At 59.1% G+C, this 13366-nt stretch overlaps 2 protein-coding genes across 3 annotated transcripts in view; one reads left to right on the top strand and one right to left on the bottom strand.

Moving 5' to 3' along the window:
• The window catches only part of RNF123 (ring finger protein 123), a 48361-nt gene extending 34995 nt beyond the window's left edge, over positions 1-13366 (top strand). For both annotated transcript variants that reach the window (XM_074550088.1, XM_074550089.1), the window contains exons 34-39: positions 465-540; positions 696-780; positions 12030-12172; positions 12524-12618; positions 12718-12803; positions 12907-13366. In XM_074550088.1, coding sequence (XP_074406189.1) covers positions 465-540; positions 696-780; positions 12030-12172; positions 12524-12618; positions 12718-12803; positions 12907-13006 — 585 coding nt within the window. In that variant the 3' untranslated portion in view covers positions 13007-13366. The remainder of the gene's footprint in view (positions 1-464; positions 541-695; positions 781-12029; positions 12173-12523; positions 12619-12717; positions 12804-12906) is intronic.
• Positions 7891-12030, bottom strand: AMIGO3 (adhesion molecule with Ig like domain 3). Its single transcript, XM_005497947.4, has one exon. It carries the CDS (start codon positions 10279-10281, stop codon positions 8755-8757), a length of 1527 nt encoding a protein of 508 aa, XP_005498004.3. The 5' UTR covers positions 10282-12030; the 3' UTR covers positions 7891-8754.

Below are 13366 nucleotides of genomic sequence, written 5' to 3'. Positions count from 1 at the left end.
AGGTCCATCCTGCTGCCAGCTCCAGGCAGGGCAGGACCTGGGCTGTGCTTCACCCTGCTGACTCTGCTTCTGCCCAGGGCTGCCAGCTCACCCTTCACAGGCTCTGGCTGTCCTGGGGCCTGTGGCTTCTGCTTGCCAGGAGCTTTTCTCTGCAGTAAGACCTTGGCTTCTGCAGGTGGGAATTCAGGTTTAGGTGGGAGGTGCTGACATTCAGGTGTCTTGACCTCAGACTGACTCTTCTCTGGGAGGTTTTGGTTTGGTACAACCACTGTGATGTGGTACCAGTCCTTCCATGCCAGGGCCAAGCTAGATGTGTGCTGTGAGCCTCCCTCTGTGCATCCTCTGTCTCTCAGGCACTGAGTCTAAACTATAGGGACGTGCTGCCCCAAAGCTCTTTGGATGCTGCTCACAGGAAGGAAGGCCCATCCACAAAATACAAACCCTCTCTGCTTTTCCCTCCACAGCTCCTGAACCAGGTGCTGAACCGTGTGACAGCTGAGAGGAACTTGTTTGACAGAGTGGTCAACCTCCGTCTGCCGGGTGAGTGAGTGCCCTCTGTGGGAGTGTGCCCTGGGAGGGAGGGGTGCCTTGGGCTGAGGGTTAGTGCACAGCTGGGTGGGATCAGCCCTCAGACCTGCCTGCTCTGCCTGTCACACGGTGACAGAAGCTCTGACCTTTCCCTTTTGCTTCCACAGGGCTGGAGAGCGTGGACCATTACCCAATCCTTGTGGCTGTGACAGGGATCCTGGTCCGGCTGCTGGTGGACACTGATGTTCAGGGGTGAGTGCCTTTTGCCTTCCAGAGCATGGGCTCTCTGTGTGTGGCACTGCTCTGGGTGCTCGGTGGGGCATGGGAGGTGTGCAGGAGCAACATGGGGTGTGGAGACTAAAGTGAGGTGAAGCTGATGAGTGTGGAGCAGGCAGAAACCAAAGAGCCACATTCCCAGTGTTGCTGCTGCGGGGTGCAAAGCCCCTTCCTGTGGTGGTGGAAAACCCTTGTAAGAGGTGGCTGTGGTGGAAAACCCTCGTGAGAGGTGGCTGTGGTGGAAAACCCTTGTGAGAGGTGGCTGTGAGATGCTGTACTGCCAGCACATGTGCACCTTCCTCCTTGGGATGGGGCTGGCACTGTGTGACAGGACAGCTGCTGGGGGAAGGTGTGGGTGCTGCGTGTGACAGAGCTGTGCTGATGTGTGACACATCACAGTGCTGCAGCACACAGGGATGGCTGGAAGGGAGCTCATTGGAGCTCCTTCACCTTGGACCCCTCTTAGGAAGGCATCAGAATGTGTGCAGAGCTCTCTGGCTGCCCAGACGTGTGAGACGGTCACCTCACACAAAGGTGAGACGAGTCTTCTCCAGGCACTTGGGTGATGCTGATTTTAAGATTAAACAAATCTTGTCTTCACAGTAGCCAGTTAATCAGAGAGGCAGCACTAGGGGAGTGTTGTGGCTGGACAAAGCCACAGCTGACCTGATCATTTATGTGTCTGTGTCTGCTTGTACTGAGCCCTGCAAATAGACATATTCAGACACTGTGCAGCCCTGCCTTGCTGTCTCCCAGTGTCATTTGCAGGTGTCTTGCCTGGCCACTGTTTGCTGCAGGCTGCTGTAGGAGATGGGGCTGTTCTGTCTGTGCTGCACACCCTGCTTGTTTTCGTGTTTGGAGCACACAATAGTGTCTGGCTTTGCAGGGAGCAGAGTCCCAGCTGGCCGAGCAGCTCAGCCCTGCAGCCACTCTTTCAGCTCCTTCTCTCAAGGACTCAAAGATGTACACAAATATATCTAATTATAACCTGCCTCCCGTGGCTGCTGCACCACTCCTACAGCCCCAAGTGTGACAGTGTCAGAACCTGGGCACAAGGGCATTGATCAGTGGCCTTTCTGGGCTCTGAACAGAGGTGGGTTTTTCTTGCCCTCAGAACCTTGCTCTGTGGAAAGGGCAAACATCATGAATTTGCTGCCACAACTAGACACTTCTTCCTGAAGGGAAGGGGGAGGTGGTAAAACCCTTCCCTGCATGCCAGCATGAGAAGTCCTTCCCTGCCTGTCTCTCCATTGAACATGTGTCCCAGGTCAGGTCACTTGTCAGCTCAAAATGGGGAAGGGGAAGTGGAAGGGTTGTCCCTCAGTTTATCACACTCCAAAGAGCACTGGGAAGATGGCAGTGGAATATCAGTCACATCCTTCCTAGCCTGCAGGGAATCCTGAAGAGACACAAAGCTTCCAGACTCTGTTCTTCCCCTGAAAAGCCTGTTGTGCTTTGGGTTTGTGAATTCCAGGCAGGCAGTGTCATCACCAAGAGGCACTGTCCCCTGTGCCACATCCTTCCTGCCTCAGGCTGCACCATCACAAACCAGAGACACTGTGCTCCAGGGAACTGGCAAGTCTCTGATGTTCAAGGGCTTTGTAGTCACTTCCCAGAGCACTGGAAAGGAGAAATAAATGCAAAATAGTGGAATGATGTGTGAAAAGCATCGTGTCCTTAAGGTGGACCTGACTGAGCAGAGAAGCAGAAGGTGGAACAGGAGGAGGAAGCCCAGGAAAAAATATCCATGAAGCAAAATTCTTCTGTGTGATTTTGCAAAGCCATCACTAAACCTGAGGTTTGATACGTCAGTGATCCATAAAAGGCAGGCAAATATTGCAGGGGAGCCACTGAGGTCAATCAGGACAAAAGAACCAAGGCAGGCAGTGTGGAGACCCTCTAGTGAGCAGAGGGGATGGCAGAGACCAGGCAGAGATCACAGGCTGTGTCAGGGGAAGGGAGCACTGAGCCCCCACAGCCTTGGCAGCACTCTGAACTGAGGCCTGGGTGTGCACCCCTCTTAGAGAGCTGTTCTGCTCTGTGCAGCCACACTGGGAAATGGCAAACAGAGGTGGGATGGACAGAACCAAAACACTGAGGTTTTCTGCTTAACCCTGGTTTCATCCTCTGTCCAAGGCACCATCCCCACAGGCTGCTGAAACCTGGGAGGTGTAGCTGGGGTAGGAATCACCCAAAACCCAGGGAATGGGTGTCCATGATGGCTGGCCCAGAGCACAGCAATGGAAGCCTGTGTATCCAGGTGCATGAGTAAGAGGAATGGAACAGGAGAATTCAAACCTTCCTCTTCACACTCTCATGGGAGATGATTGCCATGGCTGAAATGATTTAAAGGGTCCTGTGTGTAACCAGGCTCTCCAGAGCAGACCCATTCACATCAACTCATCTGTACACAGCTTTCCTTTTTCCTTTCTCAGTGCAGCAAGCAGGATAATAGGACAGCCTTTAGTCCTTCCCCAGAAGCACTCTGCCTGGGCAGTGCTGCAAGCTGGTAGAAATCTCTCCCAGGTGCCATTTGGTAACTCCCAGATTGAGAGAAATCATTAACAGAGAGATTTTCCAACCCACATTTGCATATAGGAACATCCTGTGGGAATTACCAGGGACAGGGTGACTCTGACTGGATCCCTGTGAGGAGCCTGTGCCCCAGAGAATGAGGGCAGGGACAGGACCTTGGGACACTTCCTTGCCTTGGCTGTGCATTTTCTGGTTGCCTCTAACCCAGTAAGCAGACACTGTGCCAGGCCCTTGGTTGGAAGGTGCTGCAAACATCTGGGACATGGGGAATGGGCTCATCTGGTGCTGAAGGAATGAACTCTCATTTGTGAGAACATTGCAGTGGGAAAGTTCAGTAAGTGAGAGCCAGGGCCCTGCCAGCTCATCCAGTCGTGTTCTCAGGCTGCAATCAGATGCCTCAGCTGCTCCTTTCTCAGCACAGGACACTCATCCAGGCATTGAGTCCTCCTGCTGAGGACTCCTGGCATCAAGCAGAGCCATTAAGCACAAGGAAAGGGAGCATTGCCCAGGCTGGGCTGTGGGGAGACAGCTGATCCATCATCCCCGTGGTCCCTGGATGGAGCAGGCTGTGCTTTTGAGGGAGCAGAGGTGCATTTCCTGCCTGGCTCAGGCAGGATGGGCTGTGCTGCTCCTGGGGAGTGCCTCCTCCCACCCTCAGCTCTGAGAGCAGCACTGGGAGTGCCAGGGGCTGGCAGGGCCGAGGGCAGGGATGTCCCTTTGCCCCTTTGCTCCCTCTGCAGCCTTAATGGCAGAGCAGGGAGGAGAGGAGATCTGCCAGGCTGAGCCAGGAGCTGGGCTGGATCCACACCACACACCCTGGCTGTCTTCAGGCAGTATCAGCCCTCTCTTTGTCTGCTTGCTAAATAATTGAGCAGATTTTCTATTAAGCCTCGTTGAGAGTGAGCTAATGGAGCAGAGCTGGCCAGAGCTGGTGTCAGATCCTGGTGAGAGGCAGGGGAAGGGGGGAGGCCCAGAGGTGAGGCTGTGCTCCCCTGGGTGTGAGGGCAGGCTGTAACCAGGACTGCCTTTGTGGCAGGTGAGAGGCCATCCCAGAGTGGAAATGGGCTGGGTTGTGTCAGGGCAGGGCCACTGCTCTGCTCCTTGGGCTTCCCCATGCTCCCTCCATCCCCTCAGAGGCAGGGAGGTGATGCTGCCAGGGTGAGGAGAGGGCTGGGACAAGTCCTAAAGAGCCTTCAAGGTGCATCTCCCTTGGTGGGACTTCTGCATGAAGGATGGAGAAGACAGGAGGAAAAGCCCTGTGCTCACCAGGATGATGGTGGTACTGGCCATCAGAGCACAGCACAGGGATCCTGGACCAGAAACAGCCATGCTGAGCCAGTGGGATGCTGAGCAGGAGCCAGTGGGAGCTGGTGTGGTGTTGGGATATTTCTGTCTGGGTCTCTGCACTCCTCTCCTTTGCAAACTATGGATGAGGGCAGAGAGATGGGCTGGGAGGAGACAAAGGAGATCCTGGGGCAGAAGGGTAAGGAGGCACAAGACTGGGTGGGAGAGGAAGGCTGAAAAGACTGCTCAGTTGTTTTGGGATCAGCTGCACTGGAAAGCTCAGAGGATCCCAGCCTGCAGATTCCTGACCAGCCTGGCCTCCCTCTGTGTGCTCAAGTGCTGCTGGGACCCTGGGGCTTGGCTGGACCTGTGGACATGGCAGTTTTCTGCTTAGTTCCTGTAAGACTTTGTAATTAATTTGGGATCCCCTAAACTCTAATGCTCCCTTGACAGTGTTGGTGTGCAAGTTGTGGTAGAAGGAGGGGCAGGAGTAGACATTTCATGGACCATACAGTCTAAAGGAGTCCTGGTACCTTGCCCTAAAAGGTAAAACCAAAAAACTCAGAAAAAAGTCAGAAAATGGGTGATACTGCAGTTTTGCAGTGTGTAACGTTGGAGTGAGCATGAGCCAGAGCACAGAATTATTCGCTGTGGCCCTGGTTTCATGGTTAAAAAAGGAATGTGGTCAGTGTTTTCACAAGCTGCCAGCTCCAAGTGCTGCATCCTGAGTGATGGGACTGCCAGGGCTCTCCCAGCCCCTTGGGGGCTGCCAGGCACATGCTGGGAGGCTGGAGCAGGCCTTGCTGCTTTGAGCTCTCTGGAGAACTGTGAGCATCATAAGGGAAGGGATGGGCCCTGCCTTGTCCATCCTTGGTGACAGGGGACAGGATGGGACTGGCACTCAGTGCTCCCCCATTGTCCTGGCTGAGGTGTGGGGTGCCAGAGGAGACGGGAGGCAGTGTTGGACACTGGTCCCCAAAGCCAGCCCTTATCCCAGAGCCATCCTTATCCCAGAGCCATCCTTGTCCCAAAGCCATCCTTATTCCAGAGCCATCCTTATCCCAAAGCCAGTCCGTATCCCAGAGCCATCCTTGTCCCAAAGCCAGTCCTTATCTCAAAGCCATCCTTATCCCAAAGCCATCCTTATCCCAAAGCCATCGTTATCCCAGAGCCATCCTTATCCCAAGGCCAGCCCTTATCCCAAGGCCAGCCCTTATCCCAAGGCCAGTCCTTATCCCAAAGCCATTGTTATCCCAGAGCCATCCTTGTCCCAAAGCCATCCTTGTCCCCACACACGCTGGCACAGGCCCCTGTGTGCCCGGGCCAGGCAGATTTTGCTGACCCATTCCTCTGCCCTGCAGAGTCCAGGAGCAGGAGGGAGGTTTGGCAGGGAGCCAGGGCTGTAATGGTGGAGGTGGCTGCCAGGAGAGGACAGTGAATTCCTTGGGGAAGATCTATTAGGTTTCCCAGCTCCTGCCTGTCACAGAGGCTTTGCTCCTGGCTGTTTTTCCTTGCTGAGATGTTCTGCCTTTCAGGCTGCTCAATGAACAGTTCAAACCACCTCCCAGTGCTCATTGGATCAGCAGTGTGGTGGTGTGGGATCCTTCCTGAGCACCAGGAACGTGTGAAAAGCAGCAGCAGGACTTTCCTGGGTAGAGGCAGAGGGATCCCTTGAGGGCAGCACAGATACAAATCTCAGAGCAAAGCCCTGGAGAACAAGCCTCAGCTTTCCTGCAGGGATAGGAGAATTGCAGCCAGCCTAGGAGAGCTCTCCTGGGCTCTTCCAGGCTGATGTGTCCCTGGAAAGGCCCCTGGGAGCTTTTCTTATGCTCCCTGAGCTTTCCCCAATCTTCAGTCATTATCCTCAGCTGAGGATGCAGGTTTGCAGGAACACTAATGCCTGGTGTTGGCAGTGGGGAAGATTTCTGGGGAGACAGACAAGAATGGTGATAATGGGTGGGTAATACCCACTCTGGGTGCTGGGGCTCACTTCATCTTTCCTTCTGGAGGAAGGTGTGCTTAGAGGTGGCACATGCCCTGCCTCGGCCCTGGCTGCAGTCACCTGGGTCTCTTCTCTTTCCCAGACATTCCCAGGTTAAATTCAGACCTTCCCTCCCATGGGATCCCTGCCATCAGCCAGGGGTGGTGGCAGCAGCTCAGCTCCACCCTCAAGGTGCCGCTCACCTCTGAGTCTGACACTGCCACACCTCGGCAGCCCCCGTGTGGCTGGCACGGCGTCCTGGCCCGTCAGGACACTGCACAAACATGAGGTGACAGGGCCAGCGAGGGCACGGCCAGCGGGGGCTGTCGCTGTGCATCCGTCACCTCCGGCTGCCGCGGGGCATGAGCTGCACAAAGGCACGGCAGGAGCGGCCTGGGAGGCCAGGCTGCCTCAGGAGAGCTGCTCTCCCAGGCACTCACCCCTCCCTGGGTGGGGGGAGGAAAATTGACAATTTATTTGGGCACAAAGTTGAGGTTTTGCTGGGAAAAAACCTGCTTGTTTCCTAGCCAGAGAAGTTGAAAGGATGTGTGCTAGTGTGGTCCCAACGCCACAGGGTTCTTCCCCTCCTGCCAGTCACAGGGATGCCAGCAGCTCCTGGGACCAGAGCTCAGCCATGGGAGGGGGCTGCAGGTCTCTGAAGGGTCCTGGTCCCCCCTGTGCTGCATGTGATGGCCACACGCTCCTGCTCCAGCTGTGGATGGGACACTGGTGACTGGCAGAGGGGTAGGATACCCTTATCCCTCTGTGGGATCAGACAGGCATTTTGGGGGGCCATAAGTACTCCCTGTTTCAGGAAGAGGGAAGGGTAGGTGCCAGGGAAGGCAGCGCAGGGGAAATGAGTGGGGGGCTCCATCTGCAGGGAGCACCAGGGCTTTGCCAAAGGCAGTCCCAAAGGCAGTGCCCATCCCTGGTGGTTTCTTTCCCCTGCATCTAAAGCCTGCTTGTTCCTTTCGGGGTCTGGATGTGCCCTTGTGTCAGTCAGTGCTGCTCCTTCCCCATCTCCCAGGCATCACTGAGGGGCCCTGCCCTCCCAAGGACAAAGCACTGGGTGCTTCTCTCTCACCAGCAGCTCACCAGCAGCACATTTAACCCCCTTGCCAAGGCCACCTGAAGGCCATTTGATGGGAACAGGATGCTCCCTGTGCCAGGCCTGCAGGAATGCAGGGCTCCCTCAGCCTCCCACCGCTGTGCCTGTGAGCTGCACACTGCTGCAAGGGCAAGGAGACACTCAGCCCAGCGTGAGCTTAAAAAAATAGGCATTTTTATTCCAATGGAACTAGAGAATTACGGCCCAGGAGAGGGGAGGATTACTCACATTTATCGATAGGCTGATTGGGTTACTACCTAAATAGCTGTGCTCGAGCAGCGTGTCCGCCTCAAGGAGAAGCAGCGGGGAGCGCGTGGCGCATCGGGGACCTTGGTGTCCTTGGTGGCACTGAGCAGTGCGGGCTGGGGCGCTGTGGCTCGTCACCTCGTCCTGCCTGGACGATTTACAGCTTCTCGGGAAGCAAAAGCTTGGAAGGTTTGCTTGGCTGCGTGGCTGGTCGGGCGCTGAGCTCCATCCCTCCTGCACGGCCACATCTGGGGAGGGCTGTGGGGGTGTGTCCCCCCCGTTTGTGACACGGGCACAGTCCCCTGCTCTCAGCCATGACAGGCTGATGGTGTGTGCTGGGAGAGGACGGTGGCATCACCAATCCTGAAGACCCTGGCATGAGTCTCAGTGTCCAACTTGTCACAGCTATTCCTTAGCCTGGGGTGTCTGTGGCAGTGGTGTCAGGTTGGGCATCTCATGCTTGAGGACGTGACAGACCCCCAGGCCTGGTGTCACACTAGGGAGGGCGGGTGCCCAAATGAAGGGGTGTTTCTCCAGCATGCTGGGTTCATCAGCATTACCCATGTGCTAACAAGGGCATTGCCAGCAGATTATGCAAGGTACTCATGCTGGGCACCAATGTGCCCGTCGCCCAGAACCCACCAGGAGCCCGCGGCTGAAGCAGTTGTGGGTGATGTCAGTCACTCCCGTGGGTCGTGGTCAAGCCAGGAATTCGGGATGCCCAATAATCCTGATCTAGCAGCGATGGAGCAGACCAGCTCTCGGGAGGCCTCGGCTCTGCCCCAGCTCTGTCCCACTAAGACACAATGGGGGTGTCAGAAAAGACAGAGCTGATGGACTCTGAGTCCGACTTGAGCTGCAGGACCTTGGGGTGCTTGGGGTCGGGGAAGTCCTCGCCGAGGGCCAGGCGGATCTTGCCGTTCTGTGTCTCCCTGATGGGCTCCAGGAACACGACGTGTTTGTTGGCGCTGGCCTTGCGGTGCGGCCCGTCGGTGGCAGGGGGAGTGGTGCTCAGGATGGAGGACTGGGCGCTGCACTCCTGCGGGGGGCTCAGCGGCGCCGGCCGCCTGCAGCAGCCCAGGCAGCGGCACGGCGTCAGGTACAGGTAGATGATCACCAGCACCAGGCTCACGATGCAGCCCAGCAGGGTCGTGAGGCCAGTGCTGAAGGTCTCCGCAGCTGCCTTGGGGTAGAGGACAGTCACGTTGAACTCGCACATCCTGCTGAAGTTGTAGGGGCTGTTCATGGCCAAGCCCACGTAGACCCCCGAGAGCCAGGGCTTGGCTGCGGCGATCCTCAGGCTGCCGTTGCGATGGACCTCCAGGGAGCGATTGCTGTTCCCCGGGTGTTTGATGGGCTCGTGGTGAGGGGTGATCCACATGGAGGTGCTGGCAGTGTGGGGCAGGCTGCTGTTACTGCTGTTACAGGTGAGCAGGACAGGCTGGCCCACCACCACCTCCATGTGTGAGAGGTGTGGGTCTTCAGTGCTCGCCGAGCAGTTCTCAAACATGTCTCTGTGCTTGAGGAACTTGATCAGGGACCGGGGCACGTTGTCAGACACCTTGCAGGTGTGCTCCTCTGAGAAATCTTTCACAGAGCTGAAACCTCGCTGATTCCAGCGCTGAAGCATCAGGTAGAGCTGGCAGCTGCACCTGATGGGGTTGTTGTGCAGGTACAAGCCATTGCCGACATTTTCGGGCAGAGCTGCCAGCACCTCCACGGGGATGCTGCTCAGGCTGTTGGAGGAGAGGTCCAGCGTGCGGAGCTTGTGGATTCCCAGCCCCTGCACAGCATGGAAGGGGAAGGTGGTCAGGTTGTTCCAGCTCAGGTAGACTTTCCTCAGATCGCTCAGTTTGGCAAAGGCGTTTTCATCCACCCGCTTGATGTGGTTGTCGTAGAGCAGCAGCTCCTCCAGGCTCACCAGCGCCTCGAAGTAGTGCCTCTCCACAGCTTGCAGGTGGTTGGAGGACATGTCCAGGTGCCGCAGGAAGGAGGCGTTGTGGAAAGCCCGCGGAGAAAGGACCCGAATCTGGTTGTGGCTGATGTGGAGGGCCTCGAGGTGCGGGAGGGCGGCCAGCCAGTGGTCGTGGAGCTGGCTGAGGGCGTTGTGGCTGAGGTCCAGCGTGGTGGTGGTGGGCGGCAGTGCCTGGGGCACCCACCGCAGCGTCTGCCGGCTGCAGCTCAGCAGGTCGGAGGTGCAGATGCAGGTGTTGGGGCAGCGGTGGGGCTGCGGGGAGGCTCGGGGGGCGCACAGCTGGAGCAGCAGCAGGAACAGCTTTGCCACCCGCGGCCACACCGAGTCCGCGGTCGCCGGCGAGGACATTGTGGCGGGCAGGAGCCTCTGTACAGCCCCGCGGCACGGCCAGGCTCGATGAGACGCGAGAAAAATCTGCCGCCGTCTTTCGTCTCTCCCCCAGCGCTGCCTTGGCTCTACCAGGCATCCACAGGCGCCCTTTTGCACCCCGCGGAAGAGGATCCCGATTCCAGCCGTGGGGCCTGAGGAGACCCAAAGGGCGGCATCGCCCTGCCCGGCCCTGCCGCGGCTCACCCGAGGCTGCCTCGTACCTGCGCTGCCGGGGGCCGGGCGCTGCCGGGGCTGGCTGGGCGCCGCCGATCAGCGCCGGGGGGCTGGGGCGCTCGGGCTGTGTCTGTGTCGGGCTGGGCGGGCGCCTCGCTGCCTCCCGGAGCTGCTCATCCCTGGAGCGCGAAGTTTCTCAGGGCTCGGCGCCGCCGGGGCACATCCGCACGCTGCGACCTCCGGGGAGCCTGGTGCGGCTCCGTCCCGGGCAGCATCTCCGGGAGCTCCGGGAGCCGATCCCGCTCCTGCCCCTATTTACGGGCGGGCGGTGCGCGGCGAGGGGGCCGGGCGGGATCTCATTGGCCCCGGCGCGGGGAGTGGTGGCCCTGGCCCGGTCCCTGTCCCCTTCCCTGGCCGCGGCCCTCCCTGCGGGTGGGCAGAGGATGCGCAGCCAGCACCGACCCTGCGTGGTCGCTCGTCCCCAGGGCAGCTGAGGATCACTGGCCGTACCGGTGTGCAGCCGCCGGGGAGCTGAGGATGGAGGCTGTAATCCATAGAGCGGCTGCTCCGCCGCTGCCCAGCCGCTGGCAGAATGCTGGAATAAACCCGTCACCTCTGGGAGCCCCTCGTGTCACATCCTGCACCAGGCTGCGAGTGGGGATGGCGGTCACCTCCCCCCCGTGCTGCTTCTCTGCCAGCCGCGGTCCGTCCTGCTCCCTAATCCTGATCACCCCACGGGCTGAGGACCCCCCAGCACCCCCGGCCCTGGGGTGGGCAGGGGGGCTCAGCCCGGTGGGGTCCCTACGGCAGAGGGGGTGCCGTGGGCTGCTGACAGGGAAGGAGTGGCCACAGGGTGAAGGACACGCAGGAATGTCATTATCCAGAGCTCAGGCGGTTTAGTGGGAAGAGGAGAGCTGGGGAATTGTTTTCCATTAGGGCAGCAAAAAGCTAATTTGGCGGCTGCGGCTGCTGCGAGTCAAGGGGCTGTTAACCCCCTGCGCCCTGGCTCAGCCTGTGCTGACTGGCTGCTCCCTTGCCCCTCCTGCCGCTGGGGCTGCTCTGCTTGCCCCTGGGCCGGCCACGGAGCAGCTCTGCTCCTGCCAGGGACTGTTACCAGGCACTGGTGCCCGAGGGAGACACTCATTAAGGCGACCTTCATCCGTCCTGGCTGTGTCCACTGAAATCAGGGAGGGCCTTTTGGGGGGGACCCGTTTGCCCTGAGCGCACCCTGAGCTGTCCTGTCGGTGCAGGAGGGCCCCAGCCCCCGTGTGAGGCTCTGCAGAGTATCTCCCCTGAGGTGCTGTGACCAAGGGCAGCGCTGGATGCCTCAGCTGCCCTGCAGCAACCCCAGGCTCAGGCACTGGCCCGAGGGCTGCAGCCTCAGCAAGTGCTGAAGCACTGCATCGATCCAAGCCTCTGAGTCGGGGTGCCAGAGGAGGAGGAGGATGGCTGCTGCTCTTTGGCTGCATCTGAGCATGGAGCAGGGGGACAGCAGCTGGGGATGCTGGTGTGGGAGCACAGGGGGGTTGTCTGAGCTCTGTGTTCCCCGGCAGGACCGAGCGCGCCACGGCGGTGCTGCTGGCAGATCCCTGCTTCCAGCTGCGCTCCATCCAGTACCTGCTGGGCCACGCCGAGCCCTCGGCCCTGGCAGCAGCTGCCCCGGCCACAGACAAGCGCCACTTCTCCCTGCACACCTGTAAGTGTTGGCACTGCACTGGAGCTGGGCCCTGCTCACCTCCCAGCCACAGCTGGGGAGGGGGGAATGGGGCTGTGTCCCCTGCAATGGGGCTGCTGGTCTCTGTGTTTCCTGCAACATCCCAGCCCTTTTAGTCTCTGGGGACAGGTGTCTATGCCCTCCTCCACCACCCAGGAACAGCACTTTGGATGGGGATGTATCCAGGGCCAGCCATAGTTCTGCCCTTCTCAGTGTCTGGTGCTCCTGTCCTGCTGGTCCCCAAGGGCAGCTGCAGCCCCTGTGCATCACTCAGCAGCCTCAGGACAGCCTGAGGGTCCCATTCACCCTGCAAACACCCAATTTACTCCCCAGACACAGAGTACATCAGTACTGAGGAGCTGACAAAGGTGGAAAAGATGCTGAACCATCTGAGTGAGGAGTCCAAGCAGGCAGCTGCAACCACCCTGGTGAGTCCTGCCCCTGCCCCAGCCCTGTCCCAGTCCTTGACAGCAGGCCTGGGACACGGGACTTTGGATGGCCCTGCTAACTCCTGGTAACCCCCACAGCCCACCAGCGAGGAAGACCTGTGCCCCATCTGCTACGCACACCCCATCTCGGCCATCTTCAGGCCCTGCTCCCACAAGTCATGCAAGTGAGTAGCTCCCATGTGTGACCTCCACCAGGATGACTCCAGCCCCTGGCCCTGCCCTGTGCCATGTGGGTGGGGGCTGATGCTCTTTCCTCCTCTGTCCCAGAGCCTGCATCAACCAGCACCTGATGAACAACAAGGACTGCTTCTTCTGTAAGGCCACCATCACAGGGGTGGACGACTTCACCAAGCCAGCCAGCTCGTAGAGCCCAGCCCCACGGGCTCCCCCAGCGGAGCGGGGCAGCCCCCCCGCCTCACACTGCCTTCTCCCCAAACCCTGCCCTGCTCAGGCTGTGGCACCCTCACCCAGAGGGGCAGGGCCCAGCACGGGGCAGCAGCGTGAGGCGGGAGGGCTGCAGGGTGGGAAAGGCAGGTGCCCAGCAGCCTCTCTGCCCCAGGGGCCGTTCTCAGGGAGGGGAGCCCAAGGCCTCGGCTCTGCGGCAGTGCTGGGAACACACGGCAGCCCCGGGGCCAGGGCAGGGGGCTGGGCTGGGCATTTGGGCTGTTAACTTGCCCCTGGCTGGGGGCTGACTTCATGAAAAGCAGCATTAAATTATTCTTCCTTA

Source organism: Zonotrichia albicollis, chromosome 12, assembly GCF_047830755.1.
Source record: "Zonotrichia albicollis isolate bZonAlb1 chromosome 12, bZonAlb1.hap1, whole genome shotgun sequence".
NCBI classification, from domain to species: domain Eukaryota; kingdom Metazoa; phylum Chordata; class Aves; order Passeriformes; family Passerellidae; genus Zonotrichia; species Zonotrichia albicollis.
Note: the sequence above shows the minus strand (reverse complement) of the source record. Positions and strands in the feature narration are given on the sequence as shown.